At 42.7% G+C, this 22,178-nt stretch overlaps 1 protein-coding gene across 4 annotated transcripts in view; it reads right to left on the bottom strand.

Annotated features, from left to right (window-relative positions):
* Positions 1–22,178, bottom strand: part of LOC115114096 (MAGUK p55 subfamily member 7-like) — a 63,936-nt gene that overhangs the window by 16,470 nt on the left and 25,288 nt on the right. For all 4 annotated transcript variants that reach the window (XM_029642070.2, XM_029642071.2, XM_029642068.2 and 1 more), the window contains 5 exons: positions 21,350–21,430; positions 20,786–20,982; positions 20,210–20,274; positions 18,074–18,118; positions 13,819–13,989 (listed from right to left, as the gene is read on the bottom strand). In XM_029642070.2, coding sequence (XP_029497930.1) covers positions 13,819–13,989; positions 18,074–18,118; positions 20,210–20,274; positions 20,786–20,982; positions 21,350–21,430 — 559 coding nt within the window. The remainder of the gene's footprint in view (positions 1–13,818; positions 13,990–18,073; positions 18,119–20,209; positions 20,275–20,785; positions 20,983–21,349; positions 21,431–22,178) is intronic.

Here is a 22,178-nt window from a genome sequence, read left to right as displayed (position 1 = left end):
AGACGCGCAGAAGAAGTGTGGAGTGACGCTCACGTGTGACTCTAGTGTGCCATCCACCATCAAAAGGATACCACACGTGTACCACACTGGGGATCATGTCTGGCTCTCTACCAGGAACCTCACCCTCTGCCTGCCCTGCAAGAAGCTGAGCCCCCGGTTTCTGGGGCCATTCAAGGTTTTCAGATTCAGAAAACTTTAATGTCCTCAAAGAGGCAATTCATCTAGCAGCAGTCATAAAACATATAACATCTAAAAATATAAAATAATTAGCAAAGGATATTTACAAACAAATAGGCAGGGTAAGTGCAATTTCATAGTTCAAGTGTTCAGTTGTTCAGTTGCAGAATTGCATTCGGAATAACAGAGTACTTGGCCCTATTTTTTTTACCTTAGGTAGTCTGTACCTGCATCCAGAGGGAAGGAGATGGAATTCAGGGTGGAGTGGATGGGAGGAGTCAACCTCTATTTTATTGGCTCTCCCCAGGTAGAGAGATGACAGTTCTTGCTGCTGTCCTGACTATCTGTCCCAACCAACATTTCTGTGCAAACGTGATATTCACAAACCAGCAGGTCAAGCTACTGCTTGACATAATGCCCCCAATGAATGATTTATAAAAGAGAACCATGATGGTTAGATCAATGTTATAAAAGTGCAGTTCCTTTTTAGGAAAGTCTCTGTTGGCCTTTCTTAAAAATAGCATCAGTACACTGATCCCAGGACAGCTTGTTGTCAATGTCTATGCCAAGGTATTTGTACTCCTCCACTATTTCAATGGGCTCACCTTTTACCAGTGATTGTTTATTAACTTTCAAAGCAGAATTACACTGATAAAAAAAATTAAAGGGAACACTTAAACAACACAATGAACTCCAAGTCAATCACACTTCTGTGAAATCAAACTGTCCACTTAGGAAACAACAATGATTGACAATAAATTGCACATGCTGTTGTGCAAATGGAATAGACAACAGGTGGAAATTATAGGCAATTAGCAAGACACCCCCAATAAAGGAGTGGTTCTGCAGGTGGTGACCACAGACAACTTCTCAGTTCCTATGCTTCTTGGCTGATGTTTTGGTCACTTTTGAATGCTGGCGGTGCTTTCACTCTAGTGGTAGCATGAGACGGAGTCTACAACCCACACAAGTGGCTCAGGTAGTGCAGCTCATCCAGGATGGCACATCAATGCGAGCTGTGGCAAGAAGGTTTGCTGTGTCTGTCAGCGTAGTGTCCAGAGCATGGAGGCACTACCAGGAGACAGGCCAGTACATCAGGAGATGTGGAGGAGGCAGTAGGAGGGAAACAACCCAGCAGCAGGACCGCTACCTCCGCCTTTGTGCAAGGAGGAGCAGGAGGAGCACTGCCAGAGCCCTGCAAAATGACCTGCAGCAGGCCACAAATGTGCATGTGTCTGCTCAAACGGTCAGAAACAGACTCCATGAGGGTGGTATGAGGGCCCGACGTCCACAGGTGGGGGTTGTGCTTACAGTTCAACACCGTGCAGGACATTTGGCATTTGCCAGAGAACACCAAGATTGGCAAATTCGCCACTGGCGCCCTGTGCTCTTCACAGATGATAGCAGGTTCACACTGAGCACATGTGACAGAGTCTGGAGATGCCGTGGAGAACGTTCTGCTGCCTGCAACATCCTCCAGCATGACCGGTTTGGCGGTGGGTCAGTCATGGTGTGGGGTGGCATTTCTTTGGGGGGCCGCACAGCCCTCCATGTGCTCGCCAGAGGTAGCCTGACTGCCATTAGGTACCGAGATGAGATCCTCAGACCCCTTGTGAGACCATATGCTGGTGCGGTTGGCCCTGGGTTCCTCCTAATGCAAGACAATGCTAGACCTCATGTGGCTGGAGTGTGTCAGCAGTTCCTGCAAGAGGAAGGCATTGATGCTATGGATTGGCCCGCCCGTTCCCCAGACCTGAATCCAATTGAGCACATCTGGGACATCATGTCTCGCTCCATCCACCAACGCCACGTTGCACAACAGACTGTCCAGGAGTTGGCGGATGCTTTAGTCCAGGTCTGGGAGGAGATCCCTCAGGAGACCATCCGCCACCTCATCAGGAGCATGCCCAGGCATTGTAGAGAGGTCATACAGGCACGTGGAGGCCACACACACTACTGAGCCTCATTTTGACTTGTTTTAAGGACATTACATCAAAGTTGGATCAGCCTGTAGTTTGGTTTTCCACTTTAATTTTGAGCGTGACTCCAAATCCAGACCTCTATGGGTTGATCAATTTGATTTTCATTGATCATTTTTGTGTGATTTTGTTGTCAGCACATTCAACTATGTAAAGAAAAAAGTATTTAATAAGAATATTTCATTCATTCAGATCTGGGATGTGTTATTTTAGTGTTCCCTTTATTTTTTTGAGCAGTGTACTTTCCCATTGTTTCTCAACTCTAGTGTAAGATATACCATTTTCTAGCTCTGAATCTCTACTTTTATCCACTTTAAAAAACGACATTTCAAATTTTGCTACATTAGACCGAATAGAGCCGGGCGGTCACTGAAATTGGTCTTATGTAGCAAATTTTTCTAATATATATTTCTTTACAATGGATAAAAGTAGACTCAGAGCTACAAAATGGTATATCATACACTACAGTTAAACAATGGGAAAGTAACTTTGCTTTGAAAGTTGGTAGACTAAGAAAATGGCCTTTGAATGTTTTGGTACTACTACTGAATCCTTTGTCTACACCCATTCTGCATCGTTCACACCATCTTAAGCTTTAACCCCACTCATCCCTTTAAGGGTTGATCTGAATGTACTAACAGCAGTCAAGCATCCAAGCTAACTTGCTAGCTACTTCCAGACATCTAAGTGAGAGAGAGAACAGCTCACTGAACATAACTCGTCCTAGCAGAGCTGGTTAGGCTTTTATGTTATCCAGAGCGTTGATGACTGCAACTGTGCTGTCAGATTGTCCGTTTGTAAATTCACTGGAAGCTTTGGCCGACGAGTAGGGTTGATCCGAATGTTCTGACCTCACAACGGCAGTCAAGCACCAAAGTTAACACTGGCTTGCTTGCTAGCTAATTCCAGACACATAATGAGAGAACTCCCCACTCTGATCATTTTACTCACCCTAGCAGAGCTGGTTAGGCTGTTTTCATGTTATCCAGAGCATTGGTTACTAGAACTGTGCTGCTGGCAACAATTTAACATTTACTGACACTTGCCATATTCAACGGGTGTTGAGCGTTCGTAAATTGTTGTTCTGCGCTCTCTTGCACTCAGACGAGAGTGCTCTGAAATTGGAGTAGATGGATGGCCGGACTGAATTTTTGAACGCACCCAAAATGGATACTTGCATAGTGGTGTCTTTTGTTAAAACATGTAGCTAGCTAGCTAAACAATGAAGCATAATCCCAACTCATGACGTTACTACCCTGCATGATTATGCGGGTAGCTAACCAAACAGGTGCAATGTTAGCTAACTAACATTAGGCTATAGCTAGCTAAGCAAATGGCTCTGAGATACGTTTAATAAGGTCATACATGTAACGTTAGCTAGCAAGCCATAATCACAACTCATGACATTACTACCCTGCATGAATCTGCAGGTAGCTAACCAACGAGGTTCAATGTTAGCTAGCTATAGCCTAATGTTAGCTAGCTAAGCAAATGTCTCTTTCTGCCAAAATTAGAAATGTGTAATACCTGAAAATGTAGGTAGCTAGACTATTTTACCTGTATACATCATTCATGGTGGACACATCTCCTGTCGGATGCCATGGTTGCCCTCAGTTTGAAGATGTAATCCGGAGACCGGTGTTTTCTCAATCTCCTTAGCTATCATACTCGAATTCCACTGATTTCAAAATGTGGTCCTCCAGAAATTGGAGAGCAACACTTAAGTTTTAATACACAATACAATAAAAAAGCAGCGTTAGACAGGATTACTGTCACGAACCGGCTCAAAGCCCGTAACAAAGGGAGACAACGTGGAGATAAGGAGTAGCAGAATATATATTTATTAATTAAAGCAACTAAGGAAAATATACAATGGTGTGTGTAATCAGTAATCAGTAGTGTAAGTGAGTGTTTTGAATGCATGAATGTGATAATGCAGGGTGTTGAAAGGTGCCAAAGCAAACAAACAAACAAACAAAAACAAACAAACGGCCACCAAGAACCACAACACAATCTACAAAGGTGTCTGCATGGAGAGAGTCTCCTCCATGAATGGGGAAGTGGTGTATTTATCCTGGGAGACACCGGGCCCAGGTGTTTCCCATGTAGCTGACGACCCTCCCAACTCCGCCCACCAGCATCCTAATAAGGAAATAACAGAGAGAATACGGCAGACAGAGTGGGAGGGTCGTCACATCCCCCCCCATAAAACCGGGGACCAACAAGGACCCCGGAACAAAATACCAGCCTCTAAGTTCCAAATTGACACAGCTTCTGCGCCACAAATTGATGACGGTTGTGTTCACACTTACAATTTGCCCCAGCCAACCTCCTCCCCAGACCTCAGCGACCTTCGCACAGGAAGCAACATTTAAGAGGAAAGAAGAAAACAAGACCAGGAGGGAGCAGATAAGACAGAGAGAACATGACAATACGAAACAATGGTCAGTCACGTAAACATTAGGAACAGGGCGCACGAGAGAGCGCATCAGCAATCACGTTTTCAGTTCCCCGGATGTGCCTCACATCGAGATGGAATGATTGTAAAAATAAACACCATCGCATTATCCTCTGGTTTGGACACATGGACCTCAAAAAAGTGAGGGGGTTATGGTCGGTGTAGACCACAATAGGTACTACCCCCGACCCGACATACACTTCGAAGTGTTGTAGCGCCCAAATGAGTGCTAGCGCTTCCTTTTCAATAACCGAATAGTTCAACTGATAATCGTTAAACTTTTTGGAAAAGAAACTAACAGGCCTCTCAATCCCAGACACATCTGCTTGCAGCAAAACTGCACCTGCCCCCACATGACTAGCATCCACCTGCAAGGTAAATGACAAATCCATGCGAGGAGCAGCCAGCACTGGAGTTGAGGTAAGCAACCTCTTTGAATCTTCAAAAGCGTGTTGACAACGAGTAGACCCAAACGTAAACAGCCTATCAGCATATCTGTCAAGGGAGCGACCACAGTAGAGAAGTTATTACAAAAACTACGGTAATAACCAATCATGCCCAAGAAACGCATCAGTTCCTTTTTAGTAGTTGGTGGTGGAAAAGCATCAATAGCCACCACTTTAGCCCGAACAGGACGCACTTCCCCCTGCCCAACCACTTTTCCAAGGTATGTAACGGTCGCCTGAGCAAACTCACATTTTGCCAGATTGATTGTGAGGCGACCCGCAGCCAGACGTTCGAACAAGGCTTGAATACGGGACAGATGTTCTTCCCAAGTATCTGCATAGATCACTACATCGTCCAAATAAACAGCGCACCCGGTCAGACCGGCGACAACCCTGTTCATAAGTCGCTGAAAAGTGTCAGGTGCATTGCGCAGACCGAAACTCATAACTGAATACGAGTACAGACCAAAGGGTGTAATAAAGGCAGAGATTTCACGTGCCCTACTCGTCAGTGGCACCTGCCAATAGCCTTTTAACAGGTCAAATTTGCTCACAAACTTAGCTGCACCGACTTGATCAACACAGTCCTCCATCCGAGGAAGAGGAAATTAATCTGGCTTTGTGACACTGTTTACCTTACGGTAGTCCGTACAAAAACGGTTTGTTCCATCCGGTTTACTGACCAAGATACAGGAGAAGCCCAACTGGAGAAAGAAGGCTCTGCTATCTTACTCTCCAGCATGTACTTGACCTCAGCATCCAGACAACGTAGTTTCTCTGAAGAAACTCTATAGAACCGCTGACGAATGGGGTCAGCACCTCCAATGTCAATATCATGTTCTATTAAGTTTGTACGTGTAGGTGTATCAGAAAACAAACCTGGAAATCTCTGAATCAGACCAACCATCTCTTTCCGCCCATCAACAGGTAGGTGAGTGAGAAGACTGTCTAAAATATCCAGTGTTTCTGAATTTTTCAATCTACCCTGCAATATACAATCGTCAGGACCAGGAACATCTTCCTCCTCATGCACAGATCTAGCACGACAAGAACCCAAGGAAACAACGGTATCAGCCAAAAGAACAGGTTTACCGTCCTCTGTAGAATCCCACTGTTCAGTCTCAGGGGAACGTGCATAATAGGGTTTTAACAGATTTACATGGCACAGCTGGTGTGCTTTCCTCCGTTCTGGAGTGGCAACTAGATAATTTTGCTCAGTGTACTGGCGCACCACTGTATATGGACCTTGAAACTTGGCTTGAAAAGGAGAACCAACAATTGGCAGCAGAGCAAGAACCTGGTCACCTGGACTAAAGTGACGAGGCTCAGTTCGGCGATCAAATATGCCCTTCATCCTCTCCTGTATGCTGCCATTTCACCAGCAGCATACAGCCGTCGCCGGAAATCACACACATACGATAACAGGGACTGAGGAGGCTCGGGAGACTTCCAGTCATCCTGGAGAACAGATAAAAGTCCACGCACCCTATGTCCAAACACAAGGTCATTTGGACTGAACCCTGTGCTCTCCTGTGAAACTTCCCTAGCGGCTAACAGTAACCAAGGCAACCCCTCCTCCCAATTCTTATCCATCTCAGTACAATAAGCTCTCAACAAAGACTTAAGTGTTTGATGGAAACGTTCCAGTGCTCCTTGACTTTGCGCGTGATAGGCGCTAGACAAATTGTGTTTAATATGGAGCTGTTGAAAAACCTGACCAAACAGATTAGAGGTAAAATTAGATCCTTGATCACTCTGAATGACCTTAGGGATTCCAAACAATGAGAGAAACTGAGTCAAAGCTTTTAACACCGATTTAGTCGTGATAGATCGGAGAGGATAGGCAGCAGGAAACCTAGTGGTCTGACACATCACAGTGAACAGGTAACTGCTACCCTTTTTAGAACGAGGCAGAGGACCCACACAGTCAATAATCAGATACTCAAAAGGTTGGCTGAGTACAGGAATAGGAAACAATGGTACTGGTTTAATAGCTTGATTAGGCTTACCAGTTAATTGACAGGTGTGACAAGTTTTGATAAAATCAGAAACATCCCTCTTTAATCTAGGCCAAAAGAAATGTCTTAATATGCGATTGTAGGTTTTCCTCACCCCCATATGTCCAGCAACGTCGCTGTGAGAAGTTTCCAACACCAACTCACGAAGCTTAACTGGTACAACAACCTGACTAATTGCCTCCCCCAGAAAAACACTATCATGAGACACCCACTTTCTCATCAGGACATCCTCTTGGAGAAAATAGCCATGGGCGACATCTCCCAACTGTTCTATAGGCACAATTTGATCACGCAACTCTTCCAACGTGGGGTCATCCTGTTGCGCATTGATTAGATCTGAGCGGGTTACAGATAACGGGATAACAGGGAAAACAGTGACATACTTTGTATTATTATCATTAGTCGGCGCAGTGACCAGTTCGCCACGGCTCATAGAACGTGTCACTGCACACGCAGAGAACACCTCTGGGAAACTCTGTACACTCATCAGGAATCCCAACAAATGACGGCTTAGTGGAAACCACTAGAGATGGAAACACGACAGGCCATACACGCTCACCAGCCAAGTTATTCCCAAGGATAACATCGATACCCTCAATAGGCAACGAAGGACGCACACCCACAACAACTTCACCCTTCACCAGACCACAATCCAACATCAGTTTATGCAATGGAACTGACAGAGTGTTCAAACCTATTCCCCTAATTAGAACACTATTCCCCGAATCAGTCTCAGCAGAAAAGGGTAACACAGACTCCAACACAAATGATTCAGAGGCACCTGTGTCTCTCAGGATCTTCACTGGCACTAGGTCTTTACTTCCTAACATAGACACAAAACCTTCCGTAATGAAAGGTAAATAGTCTGGATCAATATGGACTTTCACATTCTCCTGGGCCTGAGGAAATGAGTCATGAATGAACTGATGTGGAACAGGTGCAGCTAACGCAGTAGGCTTAGATTTAGCGTAAGCACCCCTTGACCTGAGAAGTGGACATTCGTTTTTCCAATGACCTGAACCTTGACAGTAGTGACACTCCTGCCCAAAGTCAGCTTTACCATGGGAGTCAGGTTCAACCCTAGTTGAATAGAACTCTGCCCGGGAACCAAAGTATCTCGGTGAGCGAAGACCAAATCTATCCGAACGCCCCCACTCTTTCCGAATACGGGGCTCTGCAAAGACACTTTTGTGAGTCAACACATACTCGTCCGCCAAAACCGCAGCTTCAGCAACATTCTTTACTTTCTGTTCATTAATATACGTGGCAATACGATCAGGAATTGTGTCCTTAAATTGCTCTAACATAATCAGATCACACAGCCCTTGGAAATTCACAACTGCAGAGGCGGAACACCAGCGATTAAACTGTAAAGATAACTGTCGCGCAAACTCAACATGAGTCTGGTTATCATCCCTTTTTAAAGTTCTAAATCGTTGGTGGTAAGCCTCAGGGACCAATTCATAAATCTGTAACACAGCTGTTTTAACTTTATCATAACTGGCACTGTCGTGTACACTAAGAGCTGAATATGCTTCCTGCGCTTTACCAGTCAGCACACACTGCAACATTAAAGTGCGGTCAGAATCAGGCCAACTCCTAGCGTCAGCAACCCGCTCAAACAACGAAAAGAATGTCTCGGGGTCCCTTTCATTAAACCGAGGCAATAACCGTAAGTTCCCAACAATATCAAATGTCTCTGGGGCACGACCAAAAGCGGAACTACCCCTAGGTAAATCTGGGTCACCTTCCCAAAACAAACTCTCCCCTGAGATCTTTCCTTCCCTAACCAACTCTATACGTTCTTGTTGCAACTTGATTTTAGCACGCTCCATATCTTGTTTAAATGCCAATTCCTTTTCATATTTTACACGATCATGCTCTAGCTTCTCACGATCATGCTCTAGCTTCTCACGATCATGCTGCCGATCATGCTCTAGCTTCTCACGATCATGCTGCCGATCATGCTCTCTCTTCTCACGCTCATGCTCCAGCTGTAACAAAAGCAGTTCTTTCTGCTGTTCAAAAAGAAGGCTACTAGGACTAACCGATGGAATGGCCATTGTAACATTATGGGGAGATGACAAATTCTCAGCAGAGGCTGGCCCAGTGGTTACTTCAAGAATACCACTCTCCATCAGATTGGCCTTCAATATCAACCTAATAGAATTCTTTAGACATGTATCACTAATCTCAACCTTGTAGTGTTCCGCGACCTTTAACAGCTGTTCTTTCGTACCTAAATCTAACAATTCCTCTGATGGAGAGCGAATAAACTTATCTACATAAGACGCCATAATCACACAAAAAAAAATTCTCGCTCTTCCCTTCTGCTGAGCACACCAGACCACAACCCGAGAATTGACAATCACCCTGAGCACCACAGAAGAGAGATGAGATACGGAGCTTCCCCAAAACCTACAATAACTCAACCCTAGTCTTCGTGCAGATTTGCGGTGGGAATTTACGCACTGTAGCCCGCTGGCAAGGAAATAGAACTCCCCAGCATGCTGGCAAATTCCACCAAGCCACGGATGTGCCCCCGAGACAACTGCTCAGTCCACAGACACCACACAAAAATAACAAACATTAACCATGCCCAACATATTCCAAAAAATGAAACACGTCGCTAAACCTATCAGGGGAAAAAGGCTATAGCTCCGGGTAGCAAGTTCCACTACCCTACCCAAATCTCCCACCGAGGTACACAGCAGATTACTCACCTCAGACTGACGTCCCAACAGAAAGTAGAACAAGAGTTCAGGCTAGGCAGGGCCTGGAAACTAACCATTATACTCTATCCAACACAGCACAAACCAAACAACAAAGGCAACCAATACTGGGCCTATCAAACTCAAACAAAATATGCAAACCAAACACGTACCTTCACGGTCTCCCAAACCAATAGTTCAAATATCCCGGATGAGCCCCCACTTGTCACGAACCGGCTCAAAGCCCGTAACAAAGGGAGACAACGTGGAGATAAGGAGTAGCAGAATATATTTGGAGTTAGCTGAAATTCTGCATAAATTGGTCATAACATTTTATCTGATATTTATCTAAGTCATAACAAGTCATAAGTCATAACAATAGACAAACCGTGTGCTTAAACTAATAACACACAAATTATTGTATTTTACTTGTCTATATTGAATACATAATTTAAACATTCACAGTGTAGGTTGGAAAAAGTATGTGAACCCCTACGCTAATGACTTCTCCAAAAGTTAATTGGAGTCAAGAGTCAGCTAACCTGGAGTCCAATCAATGAGACTAGATTGTGAGTTTTTTTATAGGGCAGGGCAACTCTAGCCAACATCATCAATTGGAGTTTGCTATTCACACGAAGCATTGACTGATGTGAATGGCTCGAACAAAAGAACCCTCAGAAGACTTAAGATGAAGAATTGTTGACTTGCATAAAGCTGGAAAGGGTTCCAAAAGTATCTCTAAAAGCCTTGATGTTCATCAGTCCACGTAAGACAAATTGTCTATAAATGGAGAAAGTTTAGCACTGTTGCTACACTCCATAGGAGCGGCCGTCCTGCAAAGATGACTGCAAGAGCACAGCGCAGCATGCTCAATGAGGTTAAGAAGAATCCTAGAGTGTCAGCTAAAGACTTACATAAATCTTTGGAACATGCTAACATCTCTGTTGACAAGTCTATGACACGTAAAACACTAAACAAGAACAGGGTTCATACTCCATAGGAGCGGCCGTCCTGCAAAGATGACTGCAAGAGCACAGCGCAGCATGCTCAATGAGGTTAAGAAGAATCCTAGAGTGTCAGCTAAAGACTTACATAAATCTTTGGAACATGCTAACATCTCTGTTGACAAGTCTATGACACGTAAAACACTAAACAAGAACAGGGTTCATGGGAAGACACCACGAAAGAAGCCAATTGTCCAACAACAAAAAAACATTGCTGCATGTCTGAAGTTTGCAAAAGTGCACCTCGATGTTCCACAGCGCTACTGACAAACTATTCTGTGGACAGATGAATCTACAGTTGAATTGTTTGGAAGGAACACACAACACTATGTGTGGAGAAAAAAAGGCACAGCACACCAACATCAAAACCTCATCCCAACTGTAAAATTATGGTTTGGGGCTGCTTTGCTGCCTCAGGGCCTGGGCAGGTTGCTATCATCGAACGAAAAAAGAATTCAAGTTTATCGAGACATTTTGCAGGAGAATGTTAGGCGATCTGTCCGCCAATTGAAGCTCAACAGAAGTTGGGTGATGCAACATGACGATGACCCAAAACACAGAAGTAATTCAACAGAATGGCTTCAACAGAAGAAAATACACCTTCTGGAGTGAGTCCTGACCTCAACCCGATTGAGATGATGTGGCATGACCTCAAAGAGCAGTTCACACCAGATATCCCAAGAATATTGCCTAACTGAAACAGTTTTGTAAAGCGGAATGGTCCGGAATGGTTCTGGATTTTTTCTTCTCATTTTGTCTGTCATAGTTGAAGTGTACCTATGATGAAAATTACAGGCCTTTCATCTTTTTAAGTGGGAGAACTTGCACAATTGGTGGCTGACTAATTACTTTTTTGCCCCACTGTATGTTCCCCCTGTTGATAATGAATGAGCTGAACACACACTAAACAAAAATATATATAAAGGTTGAACCAAAAGATTACATGTAATAAAAATGAAATTATTATGTGAAATTGAATGAAACAATTATGTATGTTGATGCTAATATGATGTACAATATTCCATTATGTTTTTATATGATAACAATAGCGTAATATATTTTTATGCCATATACTATTTTTTAACAGTTTCACTAATTGATTTCAATTAACTTAATCATTATGACACACCCCTTACTACTTTCATTAGTTACACTAATTGCACTGTGTGTCTACATAACCTGGTTCAAGTGTTTATGACATTAACCTGAGGAAGGCACAGTAATGCCGAAACGTTGGTAAATACTTATTAAATTGCTGGGAGATTATACGTGGAGTGTGCGACTTCTTTATTTCGATAGTTCATTCGCCGTTAGTCAGCACCTCCACACAAACTATTATTCTGGGTATGTGCCAGCTCATGTTTTTTTTCCCAGTATTTATTATTAGAAATATATCATTTGTTTGGGGGGGGAGACAAACTCCGTATACTTCAAAACTACTACAACCAAATCGAAACGTGTAGAAATTATAATGGACCTACATTCATAGTTTCTTGACTATGTTCCGCTCGCTTATAATCACCGAAATGAAAGCTAGAGACGACCAGGAAGCATAAAAAAAAATGGCAAAACTGATGGATAGAGGACTATTTTTTTCTTAACAAATTTTCAGTGCAGCCCTCCGGACCTCATTGAAGAGCGAATGTGGCTCTCAGGGAAAAATGAGTTTTGACACCCATGCTTTAGGCATATAACCATTTTGGAGTGAGCATGTTACAATTTCATTCCAATTCCACTGTAACCGCTCACGCCATTTGATGCCTGCTATACATACCATAGCTGCTTTTAGCAACGTTGGTGTATTTACTCTAGCGTTGCTCCCTATTGGGTTAAATACAAACTGTCCATGGGAAGCCAAAAGTTCAATAAAATTACATTTGAACTTACTGTGCCGGTGGGCAGGAAGGTTGGTGCTTAAAACGGCGGAAATTTGAGTCAAAATATCTAAAGGAACGTATTATTATAAACAGGCTTTCCAAAACGTGGTCCTCTCTGCTTACCTCATGTTAAATTAATAAATCCTGCAGGTGTGCCATATGTGCACAAAAAAAATGAATAACTTGGAGACTTTTATTTTGACATGAGGTAAGCAAAGAGTAAGTTGGTCTTCAACAAACCCACCTTTGGAAATAAGACTGACCTTTAGATATTTTGTCTCAAATTCGCACTGTTTTAAGAACAACAGTCCTGCCCACTGGCACAGTAAGCTGAAATGTAATTTAACTTCTGTCTTACCCGGACTGTTTAGTTTTTTTTTCAACCCAATAGGGAGCAACACTACTGTAATTTTATTTGAACCTTTTATTTAACTAGGCAAGTCAGTTAAGAACAAATTCTTATTTACAATGACGGCCTACACCAGCCAAACCCGGACGACGCTGGGGCAATTTTGCACCACCCTATGGGACTCCCAATCATGGCCGGTTGTGATACAGCCTGGATTCGAACCGCTTAGACCGCTGTGCCACTCGGCGTTGCTAAAAGCAGTCAGGAAAGTTCGCATTTGGAAAATGTTCAGACCCCTTGACTTTCTCCACATTTTGGTACATTAAGCCTCGTTCTAAAATTGATTAAATTATTTGTTTCCCGTATCAATGGAAGGTTTCTAAAAACCTGTTTTGTTTTTTCATTATGGGCTATTGTGTGTAGATTGATGAAGAACATTTAATCAATTTTAGAAGGCTGTAATGTAACAAAATGTGGAAAAACAGAAGGGGTCTGAATATTTTCTGAATGCACTGTATACCCAAGCATGACCAAGCTTATATGGCTGTAGTGGTCTTTATATGGCTGTGGTGGTCTTTATATGGCTGTGGTGGTCTTCATATGGCTGTGGTGGTCTGCATGTGGCTGTGGTGGTCTTCATGTGGCTGTGGTGGTCTTCATGTGGCTGTACTGGTCTTCATGTGGCTGTACTGGTCTTCATGTGGCTGTACTGTTCTTCATGTGGCTGTACTGTTCTTCATGTGGCTGTACTGGTCTTCAGATGGCTGTATTTTTGGGTATATGCTTGTCTCCTACTCACCAACTAGCAGGACCAGCCGACGTCCCTCTTTGTGGTCCCTGCAGTACGGTGCCACCTCCAGGTAGGTGGGTGTCTGTGTGGCTCCTCCCATCTCCTGGATCTTCCTTTTAGACTCAACACTCCCACTCCTACCGCCCCTCCTGCCCAGCCGGAAACTCCTTCTCAGACCAGCTGCAGGGAAAGAGATACCTGTCACACACCGGTCACTGTGTGTATGTGTGTGGGGGTGGGTGTGTGTGAATGTTCATTTCAATCTCTGTGTGTTCTAACAGTCAAATCAAATGTCTCACCAGAGGCAGCACATGCAACAGAGCAAAACAACAGTATTAGATGTTACGCAGTTGGCAGCTACAATACCAGTCAAAAATTGACACACATACTCAATTAAGGGTTTTTCTTTATTTGTACTATTTTCTACATTGCAGAATAATAGTGAAGACATCAAAACTATGAAATAACATATGGAATCATGTAGTACCCAAAAAGTGTGTTAAACAAATCAAAATATATTCTACATTTTAGATTCTTCATAGTAGCCACCCTTTGCCTTGATGACAGCTTTGCACACGCTTGGCATTCTCTCAACCAGGTTCATGAGGTAGTCACCTGGAATGTATTTCAATTAACAGGTATGCCTTGTTAAAAGTTTGTGAATTTTCTTTACTTCTTAATGTGTTTGAGCCAATCGTGTGTTTTGACAAGGTAAGGGTGGTATACAGAAGACAGAAATACTAAGTTCATATTATGGCAAGAACAGCTCAAATAAGCAAAGAGAAATGACAGCCCATCATTACCTTAAGACATGAAGGTCAGTCGATCCAGAACGTTTCAAGAACTTTGAACATTTCTTCAAGTGCAGTCGCAAAACCCACCAAGCTCTAGGATGAAACTGGCTCTCATGAGGACTGACACAGGAAAGGAAGACCTCTGCTGCAGAGGATACGTTCATTAGAGTTACCAGCTTCAGAAATTGCAGCCCAAATAAATGCTTCACAGAGTTCAAGTAACACATCAACATCAACTGTTCAGAGGAGACTGCATGTGTCAGGCCTTCGTGGTCAAATTGCTGCAAACAAACCACTACTAAAGGACATCAATAATAAGAAGAGACTTGCTTGGGACAAGAAACAGCAATGGGCATTAGACCGGTGGAAATCTGTCCTTGAGTCCGATGAGTCCAAATGTGAATTTTTGGGTTCCAACCACTGTGTTCTTGTGAGACGCAGAGTAGGTGAAGGGATGATCTCTACATGTGTGGTTCCCACTGTGATGCATGGAGGTGTGATAGTGCTTTGCTTGTGACACTGTGATTTATTTAGAATTCAAGGCACACTTAACCAGCATGGCTACCACAGCATTCTGCAGCGATACGACATCCCATCTGGTTTGTGCTTAGTGGGACTATCACTTGTTTTTCAACAGGACAATGACCCAAAAACACACCTCTAGGCTGTGTAAGGGCTATTTGACCAAGACTGAGAGTGATGGAGTGCTGCATCAGATGACCTGGCCTCCACAATCACCCAACCTCAACCCATTTGAGATGGTTTGGGTGAGTTGGACCGCAAAGTGAAGGAAAAACAGCCAACAAGTGCTAAGCATATGTGGGAAATCATTCAAGATAGTTGGAAAAGCATTCCTCATGAACCTGGTTGAGAGAATGCCAAGAGTGTGCAAAGCTGTCATCAAGGCAAAGGGTGGCTACTTTGAAGAATCTCAAATATATTTTGGTTTGTTTAGCACTTTTTTGGTTACTACATGATTCCATATGTGTTATTTCAAAGTTTTGATGTCTTTACTATTATTCTACAATGTATAAATAGTAAATAAAAATAAAAATCCTTGAATGAGTAGGTTTGTCCAAACTTTTGACTGGTACTGTACATGTCTTACATGAATCCTACTGCATATAGTCACCATATTTAATGTAAGATGAGCAGACTAATGGATGTCTGCAATTACACAAACAGGGAGCAAAATAAAAGCGTCTCGAGTGCTGGGTATGATGACATGCAGCAATGACGATGAGGAGAAGGAAGAACTGCAGACAGGCAAATGTGTATGAGATTTAAAAGAGCATCACACAGAACTGTCACCAGTCTCACCACCAAAGCTGTTGACAAGCACTGTCGACCATCTCAACAGCTCAACTCCACCACTCTGAGGAGACTAAGGAGAGGACAACATACGATTGAATGTTCTCTCATGCATTCGCTTGAATGAAAACAGAGCCTATGCCATGTGTATGTGGTATGGCCCGGATTGGCATGTCCTCCATGGTGTAACTGCCTGCTATAGATGTGGGTCTTACATTGCTATGACATCAGTTGCAGTTTAAATCAGTAAGCATAACAGGAATTTGGGCCTGTTTTCCTTGTTGCATGCTACAATTACTGTCATTTTGTCTGTGTTGACTTCGCTTTTAAAGAATGAGTTTTACCGACTTTATCAATCAGCACAGTTGGAAGAGGGTGGCAGATATTGAATTAAACCAATATCAGATTTGATTCATTTGATTACATTGACAACAGCATATTCATGTAGTTTAAGGAAATAGGATATTGAGCATGCTGAAAACAATCTCCAAGACGCATTCACCAAGAGTCGGTCTGAAATTATCGACAGAATCTAAAATAAGAAAAATAATTGTGTTTCTCTCCTAGCTGCACTGCCAAACACCCTCCATATAGTACTGTACTGAACATACTAAAACCTGAGGTCAGTGCGTGTATTATTTTGCTTCACTTTCAAATTTAAACTTCCTCCTACAGCACTAAACTACTATGAAGTTCACACTACATCTCCTTCACTCTGAAGTTTACCTATGTTCCTTATCCCTCTAAATAATCTAGAGTACTTCAGTGCACTTCACATGTAGCGCACATGCATGTCATACCACACCAGTTGCTCCTCTCCAGTATCTCCTCTTCCAAATTCTGCTGTTTTTGGCTCTCTTTCTCCCTCGCTCTCTCTCTAACCGTACCTGCTGTCTCGAGCTCTGAATGCTCAGCTATGAAAAGCCAACTGACATTTACTCCTGGGGTACTGACCTGTTGCACCCTCTACAACCACTGTGATTATTATTTGACCCTGCTGGTCATCTATGAACATTTGAACATCTTGAAGAATAATTTTAAATGGCCACATACTCTTGTAATCTCCACCCGGCACAGCCAGAAGAGGACAGGCCACCCCTCAGAGCCTGGTTCCTCTAGGTTTCTTCCTAGGTTCCTGCCTTTCTAGGGAGTTTCTCATAGCCACCGTGATTCTACATCTGCATTGCTTGCTGTTTGGGGTTTTAGGCTGGGTTTCTTTATAGCACTTTGTGACATCTGCTGATATAAAAAGGGCTTTATAAATCAATTTGATCGATAGCTAGCGTGCTGTCAGTCGTGTGGCATCCATTAAACAATCAATATCACTTTGGAGCTGAGACTACAGAGCGCTACCACATCCTGTTCTGGAATCTGGACAGACACTACACATGCTCAGCACAAATATATGACATGCTGTAACTTCAGTAGCCAATAATAAACAACACTTGACACTTAACTCAGTCAAACCTGAAGCAGGAGTGCAAAATGATATACGAGGATTCCATTGACATCAAATATGCGGGTAGCTATTCAAATATGCAGGTATCTATTCTTCTCATGATCTTGCTGCTTGAAACCTAATAATGCACCTAATAATGCACCGGTGACCATGAACAAGGATCAGACAGCTACCCATTGTTGCTATTATTCTGTCTGGGAAATGCATTTTAAGCTTCGATAAAGAAAAACACACACATTCTCTCTCTCTCTCACACACACACACACACACACACACACACAAACACACTGACACACACACTATTGCTAAACCGGCATCAAACACATCCAAGGGATCTGAAGAAATGGGGAAAATGATCTGGCTGTTTAAAACTCATGGTCTTTCCTTGGCTTCCCCTATAGCTCTGGGGAGCACATACTGATTGAATAATCTGGTTTGTAAATAGAGCTTTTTTTTCAAACCAGAAACGGACTGACCACATGGCAGTTCGGGAAAATGCCAGATGGGCTGGTCCATCTTTAACCTGATGGGTCTGTCTAAAAATGGGCAGGCATGTTAGAAATGCCCGGGTCAATTTGTGGTTCTAGTCCGTCTCAAGTTCAACCCCTGCTTGGTTTTTCATTCCGTGTCTGGATCTTATTGGTAGTAAGGTGATGATACCTTTTCCAGGGATAGGGATGAGGAAAATGTAACATCTCACCGATGTGGATTCCAGTAATAGCGCCATAGTCTGCATCCTCCACCACTGTAGAGAGAGTGAGCAGAACACGGGAGAGAGGGAAAGAAAAGGATGGATCAAGGAACAGAACCGAGTTTTAATTCCTAATCAAATCAGTACAGTACATTACTTTTTTTATATTATTATTTTGAACAGAGGGTTTAAATCGTTTTTTTTTACATTGTTTGATAGAACAATAAAGTGAAAGAAGAACAACTATGACAAGCAAGCAGTAGCTTCCTCCTTTTCTGAGAAGCATGGATACAAAACAAGACAAGTGAATCATGGAGACAGTAGTTAGTTATGTCTCTACACAGATGAAGGAAGGAATACTTATAAAACAGTGGTTCATAAATAGGCCCATAAAGCAAGGGTTGGCATCAGGCAGTCCGCAGACCACAATCAGCCCACAAGTGATTTTTGGGGGGGCCCCAAAGTTGAGTAAAAAACATAATACAAATGTTTTGGGTAAAAAAAGACTGTAAAATCACCAGGAATTCAGCTTAAAATGTGTTTAATTTAGGAAACCTATTCCCAAGTATTCCCACAAAATAAAAAAGATGTGATCGTGTCTCAATCAAGCTATAAAATTGTTATTTTCAAATACAATCTCATTTGGGCTTAGTCATGTTCAATAGGCTTGCGTTAGGTTTGCGTTATTATTATTAACGGCTGTGTTTTTAATATCAAGTGTTATTTGACTTTCTCTGGTCAAATAAGTAACATACATTTGTGCAAGCGCCCGCATGCTTCCCATCTGAAACAGTTCAGAACAGTTCATGCAAACTATATTGTGATGACATGTTTGTTCGTTTTAGTCTTTGGCAAGGGATTTTTTTGGGGTTGTTCGTGCACACAAAATATTTTCTTGAGGAAAGCCGAAGTTCAGGAGCTGAAGTCTACGCCCCTTCGTCGGTCATTGGTCAACAGTAAGGACTCTTCAATTAAGTATTTGTTGTCATTCAACGATAGACGACTTGTTTCCATACACATTTTCTCACTTGAGAAATACTGCACCAAACATCTTAGTTAGATGCATCAAAATTAATGACAGATTTCTTGAGTTATCTTAGAAAAATTCTGACTACTTTGAGGAAGTGTATACTGGCTATGGCATCTCAAGATGGACAAACAGTACTATTGCCACTTTTTTCAAGTGTAGCTCTTAAGGGAGTATGCAAGCTCATTTGTTCGGTTCGCCTAGCCGCTTTCACTATTAATGGAGAGGAGAGAGCTGAGGGACGGTCCGACGGTGAGAGGCAGACCCTCGGATGCTCTCCCTCCGCTGAGACTGGCAATCAGATGCAGACAAAATCAGTCCAGTAAAATAAAGAAAGCACATCATTTAAATGTATGCTCACTCAGCTTTGCCTCACAAGTAACACAACAAATGATGATCTACCTATTACCGGTGTGATCATATACCTCAAGTTTTGAAATATAATTTGTAAATGGTATAAGAAGAACAACATTGTCAGGGCAATTCAAGCATATCCAATATGCAGTGATAATGTACTGGGCATATAGCCTACTACAAACATCACTGCTACAGAACTGTTTTTAAGTCATGTTAAAAAAAATCTGAGTGTCAGATCTCAGCCTTCTTGACTCAGAAAGTGATGTCGGCTCAGAAAAGTTTGGGGACCACTGCTCTAGATTAACTATTCAAGACCCATCAGTTGCTACCATTTGGGAAACACTGACGTAATACATAGTGCGTGAGTATGTTAACTAATTAACTGAGCTACTCCTTGTGAAAATTTGTAATATGTATTGCAGTATAGTATTTGAAAGTATTGTGTATTTAACCCAGATCTGGACCTGTATCCAAACAGAGTAGAACATTGGTTGTAAGTGCTGAGAATACTCTTATGGCTAAAAATAAAAGCTGTGTCTTAAAACAGGTTTTAACAGGATTCCTAGGACCTTTTCTGAGATGCTTTATGGATTGACCTTGGTGCGATCCTAAGGGATTCCCTTCCACATGTGGCATGTCCCTGGCGTGTGACTTTCACCTTGACCTTCATGTATGACCTTAGACCTTCGGCCTTTGTCCTGGGAGAGTGTTAAATGACTGTTTATTCCCTGCAGGTGGGGGTTTATTGGAGAGATCATCACCTGCCACTTTGTTTGGGACTCTCTGAGGTTTAAATAAGGCTTTGGGCCGCTGGAGAGCGACTCTCCTAAAGGAAAGAAAGAGAGAACAGTTATGCCATTGTATAGAGTATAATTTATCTGACTGAACAATTTTGGTGCCATAATGGATCAGACTAGGAATAATGTTCCTCAAACCTCAATTTGTCTCGTTTCAATTTATCAAAGGGTTCAGAACTCCAGGTTGACCCCCCCTTCACTGATTTTTATTTTATTTTTTACTGTTCTTAAAACCTTTCTGGAGCATCATGCTTGACTGAAAACATTCAAATTTAAAAGACCATAGAAACTGGGGACTTTACTGTGTTCTCATCTTCTAATTGAACATTCATGTACTGTTCTCGTGTTTGAGATGTCATCTCAAAGTGATATAGACGTACAATAGCGGTTTGTTTTGCTGTCAAATAACTTTTCTCGAGTTAAGAAAATGGTTAAGATTGGAGTTAAGAAAACTACATAATAAGACAAAGTAACACATTGCTGATGTGAGGGTAGCTATGAATGTCTGTGCATAGATTGCCCATGGACATGGAGGCCCACCTCTCCTGAAGTTGCCTGGAGGGGATGAGTCCTGCTCGGGAGTTGCTGTCACCATGACGACAGGCTTGCCACCAGGTGTCGTCCTCCTGGTTAACGATCTGAAGGATGTCCCCCCTCTTGAAGCCCAGCCCTGCCTGTCTGCAGGGGATGGCAGGGTCCTCCTCGGGATTGTAGTCAAAGAGCGACCGTACAAATAACTGAGAACCACAACAAAAAACACAAGAGCTTTACTTCATTAAAAAATTGACCAGATATGTGCAATAAAATATGTTAATTTACATGGTCAGCAATAAAAGTACGACGCCCCTGGATCAAATTAGGGTTAGGTAGCTCTTTCACCTTGTCTCGGGCTCAGGTATTGGAACCAGCAATGTTCGGTTACTGGCCCAATGCTCTAACTGCTAGGCTACCTGCCACCAATGATTCAACAATAGCGTCTTGAACATCCTAGGAGAATGTGCTGTGAAGGTGGTGTATGGGTTTCATGTTGCTATCTCATACTCAGATGCTGTTATTTGTCTGAAATGCCAAGGAACCAATATAAGCAGAGCACAATAGCTTTACCATAGTCTCATTGGCTGACAGCTCTTCCTTGATGCCAGGTACCGGTATCACTTTAAACGTCACCTCTCCCTGCGATTGAGCCTGGCACAAAGATAATCACAGAATGTAGACTTGACTGACACACAGACAGGTACACATTAGACCACACAAACACATCAGGGATGTGTGATGCAAGCAAATACATACAACGATCCAAGCTTACAAGCAGCTAGCCTCTTAAATGTAAAGTTCCCATATTTGGGGACCCTATTTGATTTATTTTATTCAATTCAGTCTGGTGTGAGAACGGTAGCTCCCATCTGCAAAAGCAGGGTGTCTGCGGAAAGCTGAGTATCTTGGCTATTGATCTGTGCCTTAAAATATTTGGTGTCTTACTATCATATATGGGCATATGAATGTATAAGGGCAAGCCAAGCCGATGACCTCATTTCAAGATGGCTGCTACCTACATTCCGGTTAGCGTTGTAAAGCATAAACAAAATAAATACAGAATAGTTTGAGTCACACCGAAAGCCGGGACTCCACAGACCATGAGGGTCTCATTTTTCTGCCTGTGACCTACCGTTATTGATCACCAGCCCTGAGAGTCTAAATGTTTATTTTACACAGCGTTTTCACCAAACAGCAAATATCTTACAAGGTAAGCTTCAATTTGGTCTGTGTTGGAGCTACATGGGGGGTATGGTTGGTCAGAACAATTCTAGCCTATTGCCAATGTTATCTGATGATGTATGACTTCATGTCAAAATCGAATGTCCACTGAGTGACTATGTTTTTGCGCATGAAAAATTTGATGAAAACACTTTGATATCCCCTGTGTGTCCCCCGA

This window comes from Oncorhynchus nerka, linkage group LG9b (assembly GCF_034236695.1).
Source record: "Oncorhynchus nerka isolate Pitt River linkage group LG9b, Oner_Uvic_2.0, whole genome shotgun sequence".
Lineage (NCBI taxonomy): Eukaryota > Metazoa > Chordata > Actinopteri > Salmoniformes > Salmonidae > Oncorhynchus > Oncorhynchus nerka.
Note: the sequence above shows the minus strand (reverse complement) of the source record. Positions and strands in the feature narration are given on the sequence as shown.